At 41.0% G+C, this 17,903-nt stretch overlaps 1 protein-coding gene across 3 annotated transcripts in view; it reads right to left on the bottom strand.

Moving 5' to 3' along the window:
- UTP25 (UTP25 small subunit processome component) overlaps nucleotides 1-17,887 on the bottom strand; it is a 29,664-nt gene extending 11,777 nt beyond the window's left edge. For 2 of the 3 annotated variants that reach the window (XR_013830700.1, XM_079938643.1), the window contains exons 1-7: nucleotides 17,726-17,887; nucleotides 16,523-16,562; nucleotides 15,592-15,823; nucleotides 13,417-13,587; nucleotides 11,101-11,189; nucleotides 8,982-9,392; nucleotides 7,070-7,289 (exon numbers count right to left, since the gene is read on the bottom strand). Coding sequence is in view for 2 of the 3 variants with exons in the window: in XM_079938643.1 (XP_079794769.1) it covers nucleotides 7,070-7,289; nucleotides 8,982-9,392; nucleotides 11,101-11,189; nucleotides 13,417-13,587; nucleotides 15,592-15,823; nucleotides 16,523-16,562; nucleotides 17,726-17,832 (1,270 nt within the window). In the remaining variant the exon portion in view is untranslated. The remainder of the gene's footprint in view (nucleotides 1-7,069; nucleotides 7,290-8,981; nucleotides 9,393-11,100; nucleotides 11,190-13,416; nucleotides 13,588-15,591; nucleotides 15,824-16,522; nucleotides 16,563-17,725) is intronic. The other variant, XM_079938644.1, reaches the window with a different exon arrangement.
- Nucleotides 17,888-17,903: the final 16 nt, after the last annotated feature.

Genomic DNA, 17,903 nt, shown 5'->3' with positions numbered 1-17,903 from the left:
GCTTCCACCCTCTCAAACTGCAGCCTCCCCTTGTACCTTCCACATCTTCCCCTTTGCATATAATTGTGCTCAAACTGCTTTAATTATTAAAATCATCATCATCATCCCTCCTTTGCATCTACGGTCCCTTCTAGCTCCCACCCTCTTCTTTTCCTTCACTGGCAAACCTTCCAGAAAATTGTCTCTACTTTAAAATCTCCCACTCACTCCTTAATGCACTGCAATCTGCCTCTGAGTCTCAGGACACCACTGAAATGACTCTTGCTAAGGTCACCAGCAGCTCTCAGTTCCCAATTCAATGGCACTTTAGTGTTTCTTGTCACGAACGCATAAGCACACCCTCCTTGAAATGTTCTTTTCCTTACCGGTGGTTTCCACGACTTTAACACTTACTTCTCCTATTACTGACCTGGTCCTTATCTATTTTTCCATATTCAAAGAGCTCTTCTACAAATCCCTGGATTCACCCACAAGTTCTCTTTCACTCTACATAAAGCTTTGGATAAATATATTCACTAATTATGGCTTTGACATTATCATCACAAAAATTTATATTTCCTGCCCACATCTCTCTCCTAAGCAACAAGTAGCAGTTTGTAGAGAGCCCAGATCATACGTGAAGGAGATTCACTTGCTAATCTTAAAGCACCTACCAGAGGGGCAGAAGCTGGCTAGGACTCTCTCTGGGGACAGAATGCTGGCAGATGCTACTTTTACGAGTTCCCTCTACCGTGATGGCACGGGTGGGTGCCGTTTTTTGCACTCTCACTCTAAGTTGCTAACAGTGGTGGTGGGTGAGTACCCCCTACCCCACTTCCCTGCACTACTTGTGTGCAGCACTGACAAACATGGCCAACCAGCAGCCATGCCTACCCCATCTCATGCCACTTGCAGGACACGACCTGAGGCAACAAACGCATGCAGCCCACACAGGGGACACTCCTTGAGCACCAGGCTCAGGCAGATGGGGGTGGGACTGCATTTCTAGACTCCATGGGAGTGAAACAAACAGAGAGAGAATTTATAAGACAACCAAGAACTAGGAAAAAGTTAAAAACACAGTTCATCTCCCACACAGGGCCACTCCTTCAAGACAGGGGGCAATAACTGTTTTGCATAATACATAGAAACAAACACAGAAAGTCAAGCAAAGTGAGGAAGCAGAGGAACATGTTCCAAATGAAGGAACAAGATAAAACCCCAGAAAAAATATTTAATGATAAGGAATTCAAAGTCATTGTCATAAAGTTGCTCATCAAACTTGGGAGATGAATGAACGAACACGGTGAGAAACTCAAGAAAGAGATAGAAAATATAAGAAAGTTCTGAACAGAACTCACACAGCTGAAGATTATAGTAATTGAACTGAAAAATACACTAGAGGGAATCAACAGCAGACTAGATGGTAGAAAAGAACAGATCAGTGACCTGGCAGACAAGGTAGTAGAAATCACCCCAACAGAACAGCAAAGAGAAAAAATATTTTAAAAATATGAGGACAGTTTAAGGGAACTGTGGGACAACATCAAGTGTACTATCATCGGTGTTAAGGGGTCACAGAAGAAGAGAGAGAAAGGGGTACTAACATCCACATTCTAGGGGTCCCAGAAGGAGGACAGAGAGAAAGAAAGGGGCAGAAAACTTATCTGAAGAAATCATGGCTAAAAATGTCCCTAACCTGGTGAAGGAAACAGACATTCAGGTCCAGCAAGCACCAAGAGTCCCAAACAAAATGAACCCAAGGAGATTCATATCAAGACACATTATAATTAAAATGTCAAAAGTCAAAGGTAAAGAGGGAATCTTAAGCAGCAAGAGAAAAACAACTAATTACAGATAAGGGAATCCCCATAAGAATATCAGCTGATATTTCATCAGAAACTTTGTGGTCCAGAAGGAGATGGCATGATATGTTCAAATATGCTGAAAGGAAAAAAAAACTTCCAACAAAGAAGGAAGGAAATAATAAAAGCCAGATGAGAAATACTGAATAAATGAAACGGAGACAAAAAAAAAAAAAATCAGTGAAACTAAGAGCTGGTTCTGTGAAAAGATAAACAAAATTAACAAACCTTTAGCCAGACTCAATAAGAAAAAAAGAGAAGGGGCCCAAATAAAATAAGAAATGAAAGAGAAGTTATAACTGACACTACAGAAATACAAAGTATCATAAGAGACCACTATGAACAATTATATACCAAGTCAGATAACCTACAAGAAATACATAAATTCCTAGAAACACACAATCTTCTAAAACTGAATCATGAAGAAACAGAAAATGTGAATAGATCAATTACTAGTAATGTGATTGAATCAGTAATCAAAAAACTCCCCCAAAACAAAAGACCAGGACCAGAGAGCTTCACTGGTAAATTCTACGAAATATTTAAAGATTTAATACCTATCCTTCTCAAACATATTCCAAAAAACTGAAGAGGCAGAAACACTTCCAAACTCATTTTATGAGGCCAGCATAACCCTGATACTGAAACCAGACAGAAACACCACAAAAAAAGAAATGTACAGGCTACTATGCCTGATAAACATAGATGCAAAAATCCTTGACAAATTATTAGCAAACTGAATCCAACAATACATTAAAAGGACCATACACTATAATCAAGTAGAATTTATTCCAGGGATGCAAGGATGGGTTGACAAAGTGGGTACAGAGGGAATGTATCTCAACATAACAAAGGCATATACGATAAATCCACAGCTAACATCATATTCAGTGGTGAAAAGCTGAAAGCATTTCCTCTAAAATCAGGAACAAGACAAGGATGCACACTTCTGCCACTTTTATTCAACATAGTATTAGAAATCCTAGCCACAGCAACTAGGCAAGAAAAAGAAATAAAAGATACCCAAATTGGAAAGGAGGAAGTAAAACTGACTATTTTCAGATGACATGATACTTTATGGAGAAAACCCTAAAGACTCCACCAAAAAACTGTCAGAACTAATAAATAAATTTAGTAATGTTGCAGGATACAGAATTAACAAAAATCTGTTGCATTTATATACATTAATAATGAACTATTAGAAAGAGAAATTAAGAAAACAATCCATTTACAATAGCATCAAAAAGAATAAAATACCTAGAAAAAAATCTAACCAAGAAGGTAAAAAACTTGTACTTGGAAAACTACAAGGTATTGATGAAAGAAATTAAAGATGACACAAACATGCAAAAATACACCATGCTCATAGATTGGAAGATTTAGTACTGTTAAAATGTCCATACTGGACACCAAGGGGGGGAAAGTGGTGGTGGGGGTGGGGGTGTGATGAATTGGGAGATTGGGACTGACATGTATATACTAATATGTATTAAATGGACAATAAGAACCTGCTGTATAAAAAAATAAATAAAATTCAAAAAAAAATGTCCATACTACCCAAAGAAATCTACAGATTTAATGCAATCCTTATCAAAATACCCATGACATTTTTCATAAAACTAGAATAATTCTAAAATTTGTAGAGAGCTGCAAAGGACCCTGAATAGCCAAACTGATTATGAGAAAGAAGAACAAAGCTGAAGGTATAACACTACCTGATTTTAAACTACACTACAAGTCTACAGTAATCAAAATTGTATGGTAATAGCACAAAAACAGACACAGTTCAACAGAACAGAATAGAGAGCCCAGAAATAAATCCATATTTATATGGTCAATTAATCTATGACAAAGGAGGCAAGAATATACAATGTGGAAAAGACAGTCTCATCAACAAATGGTGATGGGAAAACTAGACAGCTACATGCAAAAGAATGAAACTGGACCACTAGCTTACACCATCTACAAAAATCAACTCAAAATGGATTAAAGGGCTTCCCTGGTGGCGCAGTGGTTGAGAGTCTGCCTGCCAATGCAGGGGACACGGGTTCGTGCCCCAGTCCAGGAAGATCCCACATGCTGCAGAGCGGCTAGGCCCATGAGCCATGGCTGCTGAGCCTGCACGTCCGGAGCCTGTGCTCCGCAATGGGAGAGGCCACAACATTGAGAGGTCCGCGTACTGCAAAAAAAAAAAAAAAAAAAACCCAAACAATCCAATTAAAAAATAGCAGGGGACCTGAATAGACATTTTTCCAAAGAAGTCGTACTGATAGCCAACAGTCAAATGTAGAGATGTTCAACATGACTAATCATCAGGGAAATGCAAATCAAAATCACACTGAGAAATCAAAACTACAATGAGGTACCATCTCACACTGGTCAAAATGGCCATCATTAAAATGTCTACAAATAACAAATGCTGGAGAGGGTGTGTAGAGAAGGGAACCCTCCTACACTGTTGGTGGGAATGTAAGTTGGTGCAGTCACTATGGAAAACAGTATGGAGGTTCCTCGGAAAACTAAAAATATAATTACCATATGATCCAGCAATCCCACTCCTGGGCATATATCTGGACAAAACTATAATTCAAAAAGATACATGCACTCCTATGTTCATAGCAGCACTATTCACAATAGCCAAGACATGGAAACAACCTAAATGTCCATTGACAGATGAATGGATAAAGATGTGATACATATATACAATGGAATACTACTCAGCCATAAAAAAGAACCAAATAATGCCATTTGGCAGCAACATGGATGCAACTACAGATTATCATACTAAGAGGAGTCAGTCAGAAAGAGAAAGACAAATACCATATGATATCACTTATATATGAAATCTAAAATATGGCACAAATGAACCTATCTACAAAATAGAAACAGACTCACAGACCTGTGGTTGCCAAGGTCAGGGGTGGGGAGAGAGAGATGGACTGAGAGTCTGGGGTTAGTTGATGCAAACTATTACATTTAGAATGGGTAAACAACAAGGTCCTACTGTATAGCACAGGGAACTATATCCAATCTCCTGGGATATGCCATAATGCAAAAGAATATAAAAAAGGATGTATATATGTGTATAACTGAGTCACTGCCATACAGCAGAAATTAGCACAACACTGTAAATCAACTATACCTACTCCAATTAAAAAAAAGAAGAAGAAGAAGAAGAAGAAGAATGTATCAGGTGGCTAGTAAGTGCTGTGATCAAAATGAAATAATATAAAATGATAGGCTGTGATTTTGGAGTTATAAATTCTTACAGCCACCATGTATTGTAAGTTGCTATTAACCAAAGCATAGAGAGAAAAAAAAATACAATGAGATATCACCTCAAACCTCTCAGAATAGGTCTTATCAAAAAGACAAGAAATAACAAATGCTGGCAAAGATGTGGAGAAAAGGGAACCCTTGTGCATTGTTAGTGGAAATGTAAATTGATGCAGCCACTATGGAAAACAGTATGGATGTTCTTCAAAAATTAAAAATAGAACCACCATACAATTGAGCAATTCAACTTCTGAGTGTTTATCCAAAGAAAAAAAAACACTAATTCAAAAAGATACATGCACTCCTACATTCACTGCAACATTTATAATAGCCAAGATATGGAATATGGAAGCAGCGTAAGTGTCCACAGATGATGATGTCCACAGATGATGAATGGATAAAGATGTGGATACATACACACACACACACACACACACACACACACACACACGCACGCACGCACAATGGAATATTACTCAGCCATAAATGAATGAAATCTTGCCATCTGTGACAACAAGGATAGACCTTGAGGGTATCACAGTAAGTGAAATAAGTCAGACAAAGACAAATATCAATAGCATGTGATTTCACTTAGATGTGGAATCTAAAAAACAAAACAAACAAAAAACCAGAGTGATAGATACAGAGAACAGACTGGTGGTTGCCAGAAGGGAGGGCGGGGTTGGAGGGTGGGCAAAATGGACGGGGGAGATCAGGAGGTATAAAACTTCCAGTTATAAAGTGAACAGGTCACAGGGATCCAATGTATGCCATGGGGAATATAGTCAATAATATTGCATTAACTTTGTATGGTGACAAATGGTAACTATACTTATTGTTGTGATAAGTTTGTAAGGTATAGACATTGAATCACTATGTTGTACACCTGAAACTAATACGTCAATTATATATCAATTAAACAAAAGACTGATCTATCAGCTGCTTGTTGGCCACCTGCATATGTTCAAAACTAGCCATAAGCTCTCATCCCCTTGCACTGCACACTCCAGCCATGCTACAGCCTCTGAATCTTAGGTCTATTTGGTTTATTCGCCCTGATGCCTCCACACATGCAGTTTCCTGTCTGAAACTTTTTCTTCCACTCTCATCACCCCACTTTGTACCTGGCTAAATCCTACTCAGGTTTCAACTTAGTATGGATGGTACCTCCAACAGAAGGCCTTCCCTAACGGTCCTGTGCCCATTTTGAGTAAGGATATTTGCTTTAACTACTTTAAATAGAACACCCACTATCCTCTAACCATAACACATCTCATCCCATACTGTCTGATTTGTCTTAAGGCTGGACTTGTTTAACAGTAACTTTTAATCCCGTATCTCCAGCTTCTTAACAGTGCCTGGCACATAGTAGATGCTTAATAATTGGTAAATAGGCATACGTGACTAAAAATATTTTCCAGGAACTTTTTCAATGTACAACCAGCCAAGTACATGGGAGCTGAATGACAGACAAGCAAAAATGTGCAAAGCTGGGTGGGAGTCAGTAAGTCCAGAGTGGAGATAATTCAGGTGTGGGCACTCCACATGGCAGGCAGGAGGTAAGTCCATTATGTACAGATGCTCTAGTTTATTCATCTTCCCCAGACTGACCCACCCAGCCCTATCACCTCCAACTCCCCCAAGAACCCCTGTAGCATTGACCATGAGCTACCAGCTATAGGCATGCTGAGACATTTGTTATAAACATGCATGTGCCTTTCATACATGCCTTCACAGACACTCCAACCCATTAGCCAAGTATGTACCCCATTAGCCAACGCAAGACTCTCCCCTGGCAGACGAGTCGTCTCAAATGCATCCTGGTTCTGCTAGGAGGCTGAGTCAGTGACCCTCTGAAAGAATGCCTAATTCCAGGCTTCTAGCTTCCAGCTATGTGCACCTCACACCTCAGGTCCCTCAGGGTCTCAGTTTTGACAAGGAGGAATTACCAGTCCTGAAGTGGTCATCGATGTTGCCGACAAATACAGCTTCATAATCCTCAGGCCTCTTCAGGTTGGGTGGTCTCTCCTCGGGATCTGAGCCATACTCTCCATTAAACCTCTTTTTGTTGCTTACAGTTATTTTCTTCTTGCTGTCGCCCTCAAGAAGACTGATGAAGAGCTGTACCACCCGCAAAGCAGCTTCCCGGAATGGCACCACTATCAGCACCTGTGGAGGGAGTGATGGGCAGCCTTGGACGGGCAAGGGGAAGGAAGGACAGCTCGAGGTGAGCCTGCTGAGGACCTAAGGAGCCCTCTGTTCCGCAGCCGCTGGCCAAGGACCACATCCGTGTCACCCTCTTTACACAGGACCTGGCTCAGTACTGAAGGCTGAGCATCTTTCCGACCCACAGCACCATGTCCTATGGACTTCAATCTCATGGCTCCTTGCGGGGGTGGGGGGCAATTCTTAAGCAGAATGTAGAAATATTTTTTGAGGTTAAGTCAATGCCTTTAACAGAGGTGTCCATTAGCAAAAACCCAAGGGCATAAACACACAAAGCTCTTTCAGGACAAGAAATGTTACTCATTTCTGTCTCCCACAGAACTTAGTTCAGTATTTTGATCCGTAAGACCCAAGGAATATGCTGAACAAATGAATTAGATGTATTAAGTAGAGAATAAAGCTAGTAAGGAAAGGACTAAAACATCATTACTTTTCTAGTACATTTCCTAGTACATTTTTCAGAAATGATGATAAAGGATTTCTGAAATAAGATCATATTTCAATGGGAAATATAGGATTCAGTTTTCCAAACATTTCGAAAAGTGCTTAATTTTAACTGTTGAGGAAAAAAACCAGAAGAAGCTTAACAAATGATTAACTTCTAACTACCCTTGTGTAAACAATACAATCAATGGATATAACCCCAGTCAGATCAGGCAATTCACCAAATTCTGAATGTGATTCATGGGTAATCTACCTCATACTCTATTTTGCAGTTCTAAATGGAAACAGATAATCTTATTATCCTGATGTTCAAGATTCTGAGGTAGTTTCCCAGAAGGGCAACCAGCACAGCCAGATGGGTGTAGTGATTCAGTTTGGTACAGTGCAGGGATGATGGATCAGTTTTGAAGAGGGCCAAGTTACTGTCCCGGCTGTCACACTAAGTAAGTGTCTAGGCTTTGGTTTCCCCAACTATTAAACAAGAGGGTTGGACTAAGAAACCTCTAAGTGCCATATCAGTATTAAAATCCTAAAATCCTATTAAGCTCAATGAGAAGAATCTAAGAAGATGAGGCTTCTTCAATATAGACACAGAGGCTAAGGGGTAAGGGGGTATGGGCGGCACAGAATCTAGCTCCAGGACATCATGAAAAATGTAGACAGAATTAAAAGACGTAAGCCCCCAATCCACTGGAGCTTAGGCTTATGAGCCCACATAAATGTAATCATCACTTTAAGCAGCAATAATGATACAATGCAAAAATAGGGATTTTGTTTTCCAAGGTTTACATATTTATGTGGCTTAGTGAAGAGAGTCCTTGGTCTCTGTCCACAGGTGTAATAAGTAGGGATTGAATAAAAGGCTCCTTAAGGTCCCATCCAGCTCTCACAATCACAAAGAAGAGATTTATAGTGGAGTGTTACTTAGGTAGGAACAGGGTTTATCTTTAAGGAGAGAATTATCATGGAGGTACCTCCTGCTCCAGTTTCCAGTTAGATCTGCTGTTAGAGACAGTCCACTGAGCTGTCTGCAGCACTTCTCTGACATTACCTGGCCCATCTAATACGCTCATTCTTGGACTCATTCATTATTCCAATCATTAAAACATCTGAGAACCTGCTAAGTGCCAGGACCTATATGTTAGTGCCTTACAGCCTCCTTGAGGGCAAAGTTCTGCTGCTGCCACTCACCTTGGGCCTCGTTAGCCCTTGGTCCCTGAAGTCATCATCATCACCCACCCCAAGTTTCTGGCTTCGGCATCTGCTGTTGTTGGCAAGCACCTGGGCATTGGCTTTGAGGACGTGATTTATCACATGCAGGCAGTACACGTGGCGGATCTCTTCCCCATTCTTCAGGGCAGTCCTTTCTGGGTAGAATAGGTCCCGGTAAGAATTCATAATTAAGAAGAGCTCTTTCTGGAGGGGTGTGAAGGGGCTACTTGAATTTGGGGGGCCAGAGAGGAACCGGCTGTTGGTCTTGATCCAGGTGGATTCCAGAGGCTTCTGGAGATGAAGTGACTTTAAGTCAATGTCCTTTGGGGGTTTAAAGGTTTCCAACTGTTGAAACCTGGATGAAAAGACAAGCTGGCCCAGGATGGGCCACTGTGGGAGGAATGATCAAGAACTAAGTTAGAAATGAATTATAGTACCTTACATTCATATAGTGCTTTATAATTTACCAAGGCCTTTCACAACTTACAGATCCTCTCACTTTATCCTCACAACAACCTTACAAGGTAAACACTATAATGCTCTTCTTGCAGTTTAGGAAATGCTGAGATTCAGAGGTTACAGGATTCAGACAAACAGGGGAGAACAGAGCTAAGGGTTAGAGCCCAAGGTTTCTGACTTTAGAAACCTTGTGAGCTCTTCACTAGATCAGTGGGTCACAAACTGTCCTGTGGACCACACTGTAGGAAGTCAAAATTTACTCTAGACAAAAGAAAAGGGGGCCCGACGGTCAAATAACTTCGGTAAACACCACAAAACCTAATCCCCCTCAGGGAGAGTCACATGCAGATCAGACACTAAAGGTTCTGCTGAGTCCTGTAACAAGGACTCTGTTCCACTTCATTTGACCCAGAGTTTTCCAAATTTACTTGGACATGGAACAAGGTTTTTGTTGTTGTTTTGGATTTTTTTTTTGGGGGGGAGACATATATTAGAATCGTAAAGAATAATATTTTGTGGAATAACAGTCTGGGAATTTTTGCACTGTAACAAAACTGCTGATCTTAGCAATAAAGAAAGGATGACCTCTGCAATAAAAAAGAATTAACTATTGATATATGCCAACAACTGGGTGAATCTCCAGGGAATTATGCTGCGTGAAAAAAGCCAACCTGTATGATTTTATTTGTATAACGCTTTTGAAATAACAAAATTATACAAATGGAGAACAGATTAGTGGTTACCAAGGGTTAGGAATGGGGGAAGGGAGGTGGGTGTGATTATAAAATGGCACCAGCGAAGAGGAGGGATCTTTGGTGCTGGAAATGCTCTGTATGTTGACTGTGGTGGTGGCCAGGGCAACCTACACGTGATAAAACAGTACAGAACTAAATAACACAAAGGAGCAGGAGCAAAAGTGAGGAAATCTGAATAAGACAGGTAGATTGTATCAGTGGAAATTTCCTACTTGTGATATTGTACTACAGTTTTGTAAGATGCTACCACTGGGGGAAACTGGGCAAAGGGCACACGGGATACCTTTGCATTATTTCTTACAACTGCATCTATAATTATTATCTCAATAAAAATTTCAATGAAATAAGGAAACAAGGATGACCAATTCTTATGAATAGCATCAGTGGTGAAAAAAATACCACTGAAAAAAGAAGCAAAAACTGCTCCAAACTGAATAATTTAGGTGTGAACTTATCTCAGATATTTCAAACAAATGAACAGCAGTAGCTACTGTTTGACTGAACACTTTGTACGTATTTTCCAGTAAAATAAATTACTTTATTTTGATGCAGGCATTACTGTCCCCCTCTAACAGATGAGAACAGTGGAGATTAAAAAGGTAGATTAACTTGCCTTAGGTCATGAGATAGCCTGTTGCAGACGTTGGTCTAAACCCTGGTGTACCTGTCTCCAAAGCGTTCTTATCTCATTGGTCCCCACCTTCCAGCTTCCCAGTGCCTTTGTTAGCTATGTCTGTGCCTTACTGGGCTCTTCCAGTCTTCCTCTGTCTTGCTTCCTATCAAGCCATCTGCCACAGGTGTGTATCATACATTCAGGGAGACCACTAAAACCCAAGACCATTGCTTTTCTCCATTTGTGACTGTGATGATGAAACAATGCTTACTTTTAGTTGGTGGGTAGTTTTGGGATTTGTGGCAACAGCCTGGATTTCTTTTTCTTTCAGTTCTTTGTTTACATGTTGTGCAAATGGATCTAATTCAGAAATAAAGAATATTAGAACACTTAAAGCAAATGACAGGGATTTTCCAGTCTTCCCCTGTGAATGACATCCTGTTTTCATGATGTTAACTCATCTTTTTCCCCATCAACTTTCCCCATCATTTATCCCAGTCCAGAGCTTAAAAGTTTCTGACAGGTTCATCTCCCTAAAGCACTTCTTTAATCACATTATTCCCCAGCTCAAAAACCTCTGAAGAAACGTCTCGGTCTGAAATTCAACATACACCTCTAACTTACCTCTCTAATGTAATTTTTGAATTACATGGCTCTCAAATTCTTCTGCCACTGTGGCTTTCCTTCCTTTAACTGAAAATTCTATTCTCTGGTTCACCACATTTCTATATATCCAAATAGTATCAGTTGAATGTTACCCCCTATTGTGATAGCTATACCCCCTATAGCTATCACAATAAATAGCTATTTCCCAGGAGCCTACTGTGTCAGGCACAGTTCTGGCTCCAAAGAAGCCATCTCTGGTCCCCTACAGACAGTCATCACTTTCTCTCAAGTGCCCCACCCTGCCCTCAGTTATCCACACCAACACATATATGTGCATGTCCTACCTCACCTAACTAGACTGCAAGATCCCTGAGGGCAGATTCCATGTCTGATTTAACCTGCACTGGAAGACAAATATAAATGCTCAACACTCAACTGAGGTGAACAAATGATCAAAATGGTAGGGTCATTGCTCAGGGTATCAGTGCTCTGCGCTGGCCACCCAATCTTCTCTTCCAGTCCCACTCATGTAAGAAGCAAAGTTAAATGACCCATTCAAGGACCCAGGTAGTAAAACTTCAAATGCAGTGCACCTTACATTAAGACCTAAGATAAAGGTGAACAATAGGAAATAAGAATTCTAGGTAATAATATATCAGTACAGACCAAACAACCAGAGAAACTTCAGGATAGTCAAGCTTCCTAGTGTTTCCTCCAGGTTTTTTTTTTTTAAGTTTTTTTGATTTCAGAATGCAGTTTGTGCCCAAATTCTACCTGCTACTTCTTCCTCTTGTCTAGAATAGCTAACAGAACCAAAGGAGGATTAAAATTTCAACTTCAATGGCACAGCTGGTTGAAGAATGGCACTGGGACCAAAAAAAAGGCAGTCAGGACACAGAATGAGACCAACCTGACTCGCCCACCCAGGCACAGGCTAAGACACAGGGATCTGAGAGACAGCAGAGCCCTGTCTCAGCCTACCAGAGGCTTGTCTAAGTGACAGTCATGGGAACAGAGGCATGGCCCAGAGTGTTCTGTATCTTGACTTTGGCGGTGACAATATAGATATACACATCTGTCAAAACTTATCGAATTACATACTTAAAAAGGGTACACCTTGTTGAATGTAATTCATACCTCATTAAAGTTGATTTTAAAGTTAAATTAAAAAGTCACCTATGGGGACTTCCCCAGTGGCACAGTGGTTAAGAATCCGCCTGCCAATGCAGGGGACACGGGTTCGAGCCCTAGTCTGGGAAGATCCCACATGCTGCGGAGCAACTAAGCCCATGAGCCACAACTACAGAGCCTGCGCTCTAGAGCCCGCGAGCCACAACTACTGAGCCTGTGTGTCACAACTGCTGAGCCCGCGTGTCACAACTGCTGAAGCCCACGTGCCTACAGCCTGTGCTCCACAACAAGAGAAGCCACCACAGCGAGAAGCCCGCCCACTGCCACAAAGACCCAATGCAGCCAAAAATAAAGAGAGAGACTGGGGAGACAGGGTGGAGCTTTCTGGCTTCTGAGGTGCTTCCTGGTAATAAGGACCAATCAGATTAGCCACTGCCGGGTCTCACAAATCTGGAAAATTACTGCTCCAATGAGGAAGAGCAAGTGAAGGATAGAGAGAAAATTGCAAAGTACTTTTCTCCTCTTTCTCTCCCTTCCCTGCTTGGGGAAAAAAATCAGAAGTCTTCCCCTGACTCCAGCTGTGGATGTGAGCTTTGGGGAACTGGCCTTCCCTGCTATCATTCTTCAACTGTTTGTTCTCCTGAACAGCCGCGCCCACTCCCAACACTGCCTAACCCTGAAAAACACAAAAGATCTTGGAGAAGCATTTCTTTCCAGCTCTACATCTAGCTGCTAAACTATCTGTTTCTATTACTGCTCATTCCAATAACAGGAGATTTAACAGGTATTAGACCACAACCACCCATACTAAGCACCAGCTGAATTCAAACATCACGAGCTGTGCTGTGACCTTGTAATGCTTTCAGAGAACAGTTGCCTTCTCTTTCCTCTTCGAGAAAGTTGGTTTCTAGGCTGAAGAGTGACTCATGTTTTGCATCTGTAAACTCCTCTGGGGATTCCTCTAATGTGCCAGGTGGCCCGTGCCCATCTTTTCCCTTAGGGTCAGCAGGTAAGGCCGCATCTGCAGTTTTGATAAAACATTTTGTGAAATTATTTACTACTCATAAATATAATTACACTTCTGTTGACAAATGAAATCGAATTCCTTAGGCTATCATTTACTTTTAAGCAAATTCAGGTAGAAGACATAAGTTTCAAAATTGAGCTTGACTACTGACCCGGTACATGTAAAGATGTTCAAATCAGCGTTGATATAACAAATAACTAGAAAAAAAATGATTTTGTCATTTCTATCGATGGGGTACTAATTAAATTACCACATATTATTTACAATGGAATACTATGTGATTAAGCTAATGTGAACCCACAGTTACACACGTTATATTATTAAAGAAAAAAGTAAGTTACAGAAATGTACGAGACCATTATGCACATACACACAAATATATGTAGATACTTGTATTCACTCATATCCATAAAAATGTAGTCTGGAAGGTTCTATAAAATGTTAAAGGTGTTCATCTCAGGGTGGAGGAGATATACGTTAACTATATTACCCTCTTAAATTTTACAGTAAATATATATTACTTTTATAATTAAAAAAAACAAACTTTTCATTTTTAAAAACCCAAAACATGAAAGAAAACTGGAAAACCAACAAAATTAAACAAAAAAACCCCTAAGTCTGAGGTAACGAGTTTTTTATCCCAGTACAAGTGATAAATTAAAATACTAAGAATGGTGTGTGACACCTTAAAGTATAGAAAAAAATACAGTAAGGCAAATAGGCATTAAGATAATAGGATATAAAAAGTTACCCAGATATATTCAGACAATGGACTACTATTCCAGTAATAAAAGAAATGAATTACTAACATGAACTACGCGGATGAGTCACAACATGAGGAGCCAAAGAAGCCACACGCAAAAGGGTACTTATTGTATGCTTCCATTCATATGAATTTCTAGAATAGGAAACACTAATACATACAGAAAGAAAGATGTCAGTGGTTGCCTGATGTCAGGCCTGGGAAACTGACTGTAAAAGGACAAGAAGGAACCTTTTGTAGGTATTGGAAGTGTTCTGTATCTTGACTTTGGTGGTGACAATATAGATATACACATTTGTCAAAACTTATCAAATTACATACTTAAAAAGGGTACACCTTGTTGAATGTAATTCATACCTCAATAAAGATGATTTTAAAGTTAAATTAAAAAGTCACCTATGGGGACTTCCCTGGTGGCACAGTGGTTAAGAATTCGCCTGCCAATGCAGGGGACGTGGGTTTGAGCCCTAGTCTGGGAAGATCCCACATACTGCGGAGCAACTAAGCCCATGCGCCACAACTACAGAGCCTGCACTCTAGAGCCCACGAGCCATAACTACTGAGCCCGCGTGCCACAACTAATGAAGCCCACGTGCCTAGAGCCCATGCTCCACAACAAGAGAAGCCACCACAGTAAGAAGCCGGCACACTGCAACAAAGACCCAATGCAGCCAAAAATAAATAAATAAATAATAATAATAAAAAAATAGTCACCTAGATGTCTGAGTGAGACAGAGTTCCTTGAAGCTTTCAATCCCAGCCCTTCTCTGAAGCCTCCCCTCATTTACCCTGGCAGCATGTGACCACTTTGCATCGCTTTAACACCTTATATTTATCGGTTCCATTCAAATTTGATGCTTGAAAAGTTTTGTATATTTTATGTCTATCTTCCATTAAACTTGGTTCCTCTAGCGGAGGAACAATAATCTTTCATAAATTGAGACCATTACAAAAACAGAATTATGTTCCCTTTCCTCTCAATCAGGGGAATTTGAACTAGGATTGATGAAATCCTGGAAATCATAAGCAAAAATGTCATTTCTGCATTATTATGGCCAGAGGGTCCTGTGTTTTCATCAGATTCTTGACGATATCACAGAGCCCAACAATGTTAAGAATCTCTGCTTTGAATCCATGTGCTTTCACCCAGCTCATACAGTACAAGGCACCATGCCCCTGGGGCAATCTGTCTGTGCTCCCTGCAAAGATGATAAACCCACATCAAAGACACTTACTCTTCTGCACGTCAGTAGACGCTACTGCCGTCTCTTCCTCCACACTGATGTCACTATCGCCATCTTCAAGATTCATTTCTGTCTCATCTATAACACTGTCTTCTTCCTCTTCCTCCTCCTCATCTTCCTTGGAAATATCCTTTAATGTGGCAAGTAGTCTGTTGTAACCAGAAACTTGTTCTGGTTCACTCTCTGCTTCACTTTCAGAACTTGAAGTATCTAAACTCTCTGACTAAAAGGAAAATAGGGATTTTAAAAACAAAAATTATATTGTTCTTGTTGCTACCCCACGACTATCAGGCCCACAGTGGAACCAAGTTCAGACTTTTCTAAATAAACACTAGCTTTTCTGCAAATATGCAATCCTATCTATTCAACCAAATCTAGCACCAAATTTGTTTAAAACAGCTAATCTAGCTATGATTCTAGAAGCTCTTCCTCTTCTTTGAACTGCTAATGTTCCACATGGAAAGACAGCAAACTAAACACATGGAGCTTTAGGTTATAAGGCGATCTAACCTATGTGTCAGACATGTGGCATCTTTAAAAGAGCAACAGGAAAACTTACAACAAAAAAGTGTAGTTTACTTTTGAGTCTGTGGTAATGAAATAAGACCTTTGATGATTTTGCACTCTATTTTATGTTAAGCAAACAAGACGTTCCCTCTTAGGATTCACCAAAAGCCCTCTGGTAAGCTTCCTTAACAGGTTCTAACAGGCTTATCTCTCAGTACAGTTTCATACTCTATACTATATTAGTTATCACAATGGCATTTTAACAGACATCTGCACTTAAAACTAAGCAATATTACTAAAATATAGCTTACATCTAAAATCAAAGAGTGGAAATATAGCCAAACTTTATTACTATATATAATCTTAAAAGTAACAGTCCAGAATCAACTATCATAAAGAAGTTATAAAGCATTACCAGTTGACAAGTCTGTGGTTTTGCTTCCTTTCTGGAAACCCTGAGAAGAAACAGGTAATGTTAAACTTTAACTACCAGCATGTAGCAATTAGGAAAAGTCTAATCATACAACTTTAAATGAACATGGCAGACTATACTGTTATAAATACATTATATCTATTGTCAAGTAAAAACTCCATATGCGTTTGGACAGGTTTTGTAACAATATGCCAAACAGATAATAAGAGACAAATGAAAAAGTCTAACAAGACCACATGACAAATACTACAGTCACACAGTAACAGGCTCTCATCCAAAAGATGGGAAATTTTGGCAAATAAAAGCCCTCGGGGTTCACCTTTTCTAGCAAGTTTCTTAAGTAGACTATCCTTCTAACTGTTGATAAAGCAGCTCAAAGTGGTGGGATGAGCGCTAAGATCATAACTGAGAGTCTGGACACTTATAGAAGAACCCACAACTACCCAAACATTAGTTTCCTCATTGTCATTGAATAGATCGGTGATGTCGAGGGTCCCAAGCAATTCTTTTTTTTTTTTTTAACTTATTTAATTAATTTATTTTTGACTGCTATGGGTCTTCGTTGCTGCGCCCGGGCTTTCTCTAGTTGTGGCGAGCGGGGGTTACTCTTTGTTGCGGTGCGCGGGCTTCTCATTGCGGTGGCTTCTCTTGTTGCGGAGCAGGGGCTCTAGGCTCGCGGGCATCAGTAGTTGCAGCACCCTGGCTCAACAGTTGTGGCTCGCGGGCTCTAGAGTGCAGGCTCAATAGTTGTGGCGCGCGCACGGGCTTAGCTGCTCCGCGGCGTGTGGGATCTTCCCGGACCAGGGCTCGAACCCCTGTCCCCTGCGTTGGCAGGCGGATTCTTAACCACTGCGCCATCAGGGAAGCCCCCAAGCAATTCTTTAAAAACATATAAAACGAAAACAAGCTTATAAAATCTCTGCCCAGTCGCCACACAGGAGGCGTGCCGTCTAGCATAAAGCTACCGGCTAAACAAAAGGTAGAAAGACCGGTGAAGAACCCCATCTCAGGCGGGAAGCCGCCAGGATCCCCGGGCGAGCTAGGCCGGCGCCGGGGCAGCGTGGGACGCGGCGGGGAGCTGCCCTGTCACTATCCCCGGGCACCGGCGGACCAAACGCGGGGACACGCGGGCTCCCACCGGGAAAGGACGCCGGCAGCGCCGGTCCCAGCCTTGCCTCTCCATACCTGTCATAGAAGGGATGCTCCTCGCCGAAATCCCTTAGATGCTTCTTCTGCTTTTTGGTTAGGGAGTTGAGCAGCTGGCTCTGGCTCCGGCTCCTGCGCTTGCCCATGGGGGAGACGTCAAGTCAGCCAGCTTCCAAGAACCGCGTTTCCCACCTGGAAGTAGTCTCGTCAACCCACT

This window comes from Stenella coeruleoalba, assembly GCF_951394435.1.
Source record: "Stenella coeruleoalba genome assembly, chromosome: 1".
Lineage (NCBI taxonomy): Eukaryota > Metazoa > Chordata > Mammalia > Artiodactyla > Delphinidae > Stenella > Stenella coeruleoalba.
Note: the sequence above shows the minus strand (reverse complement) of the source record. Positions and strands in the feature narration are given on the sequence as shown.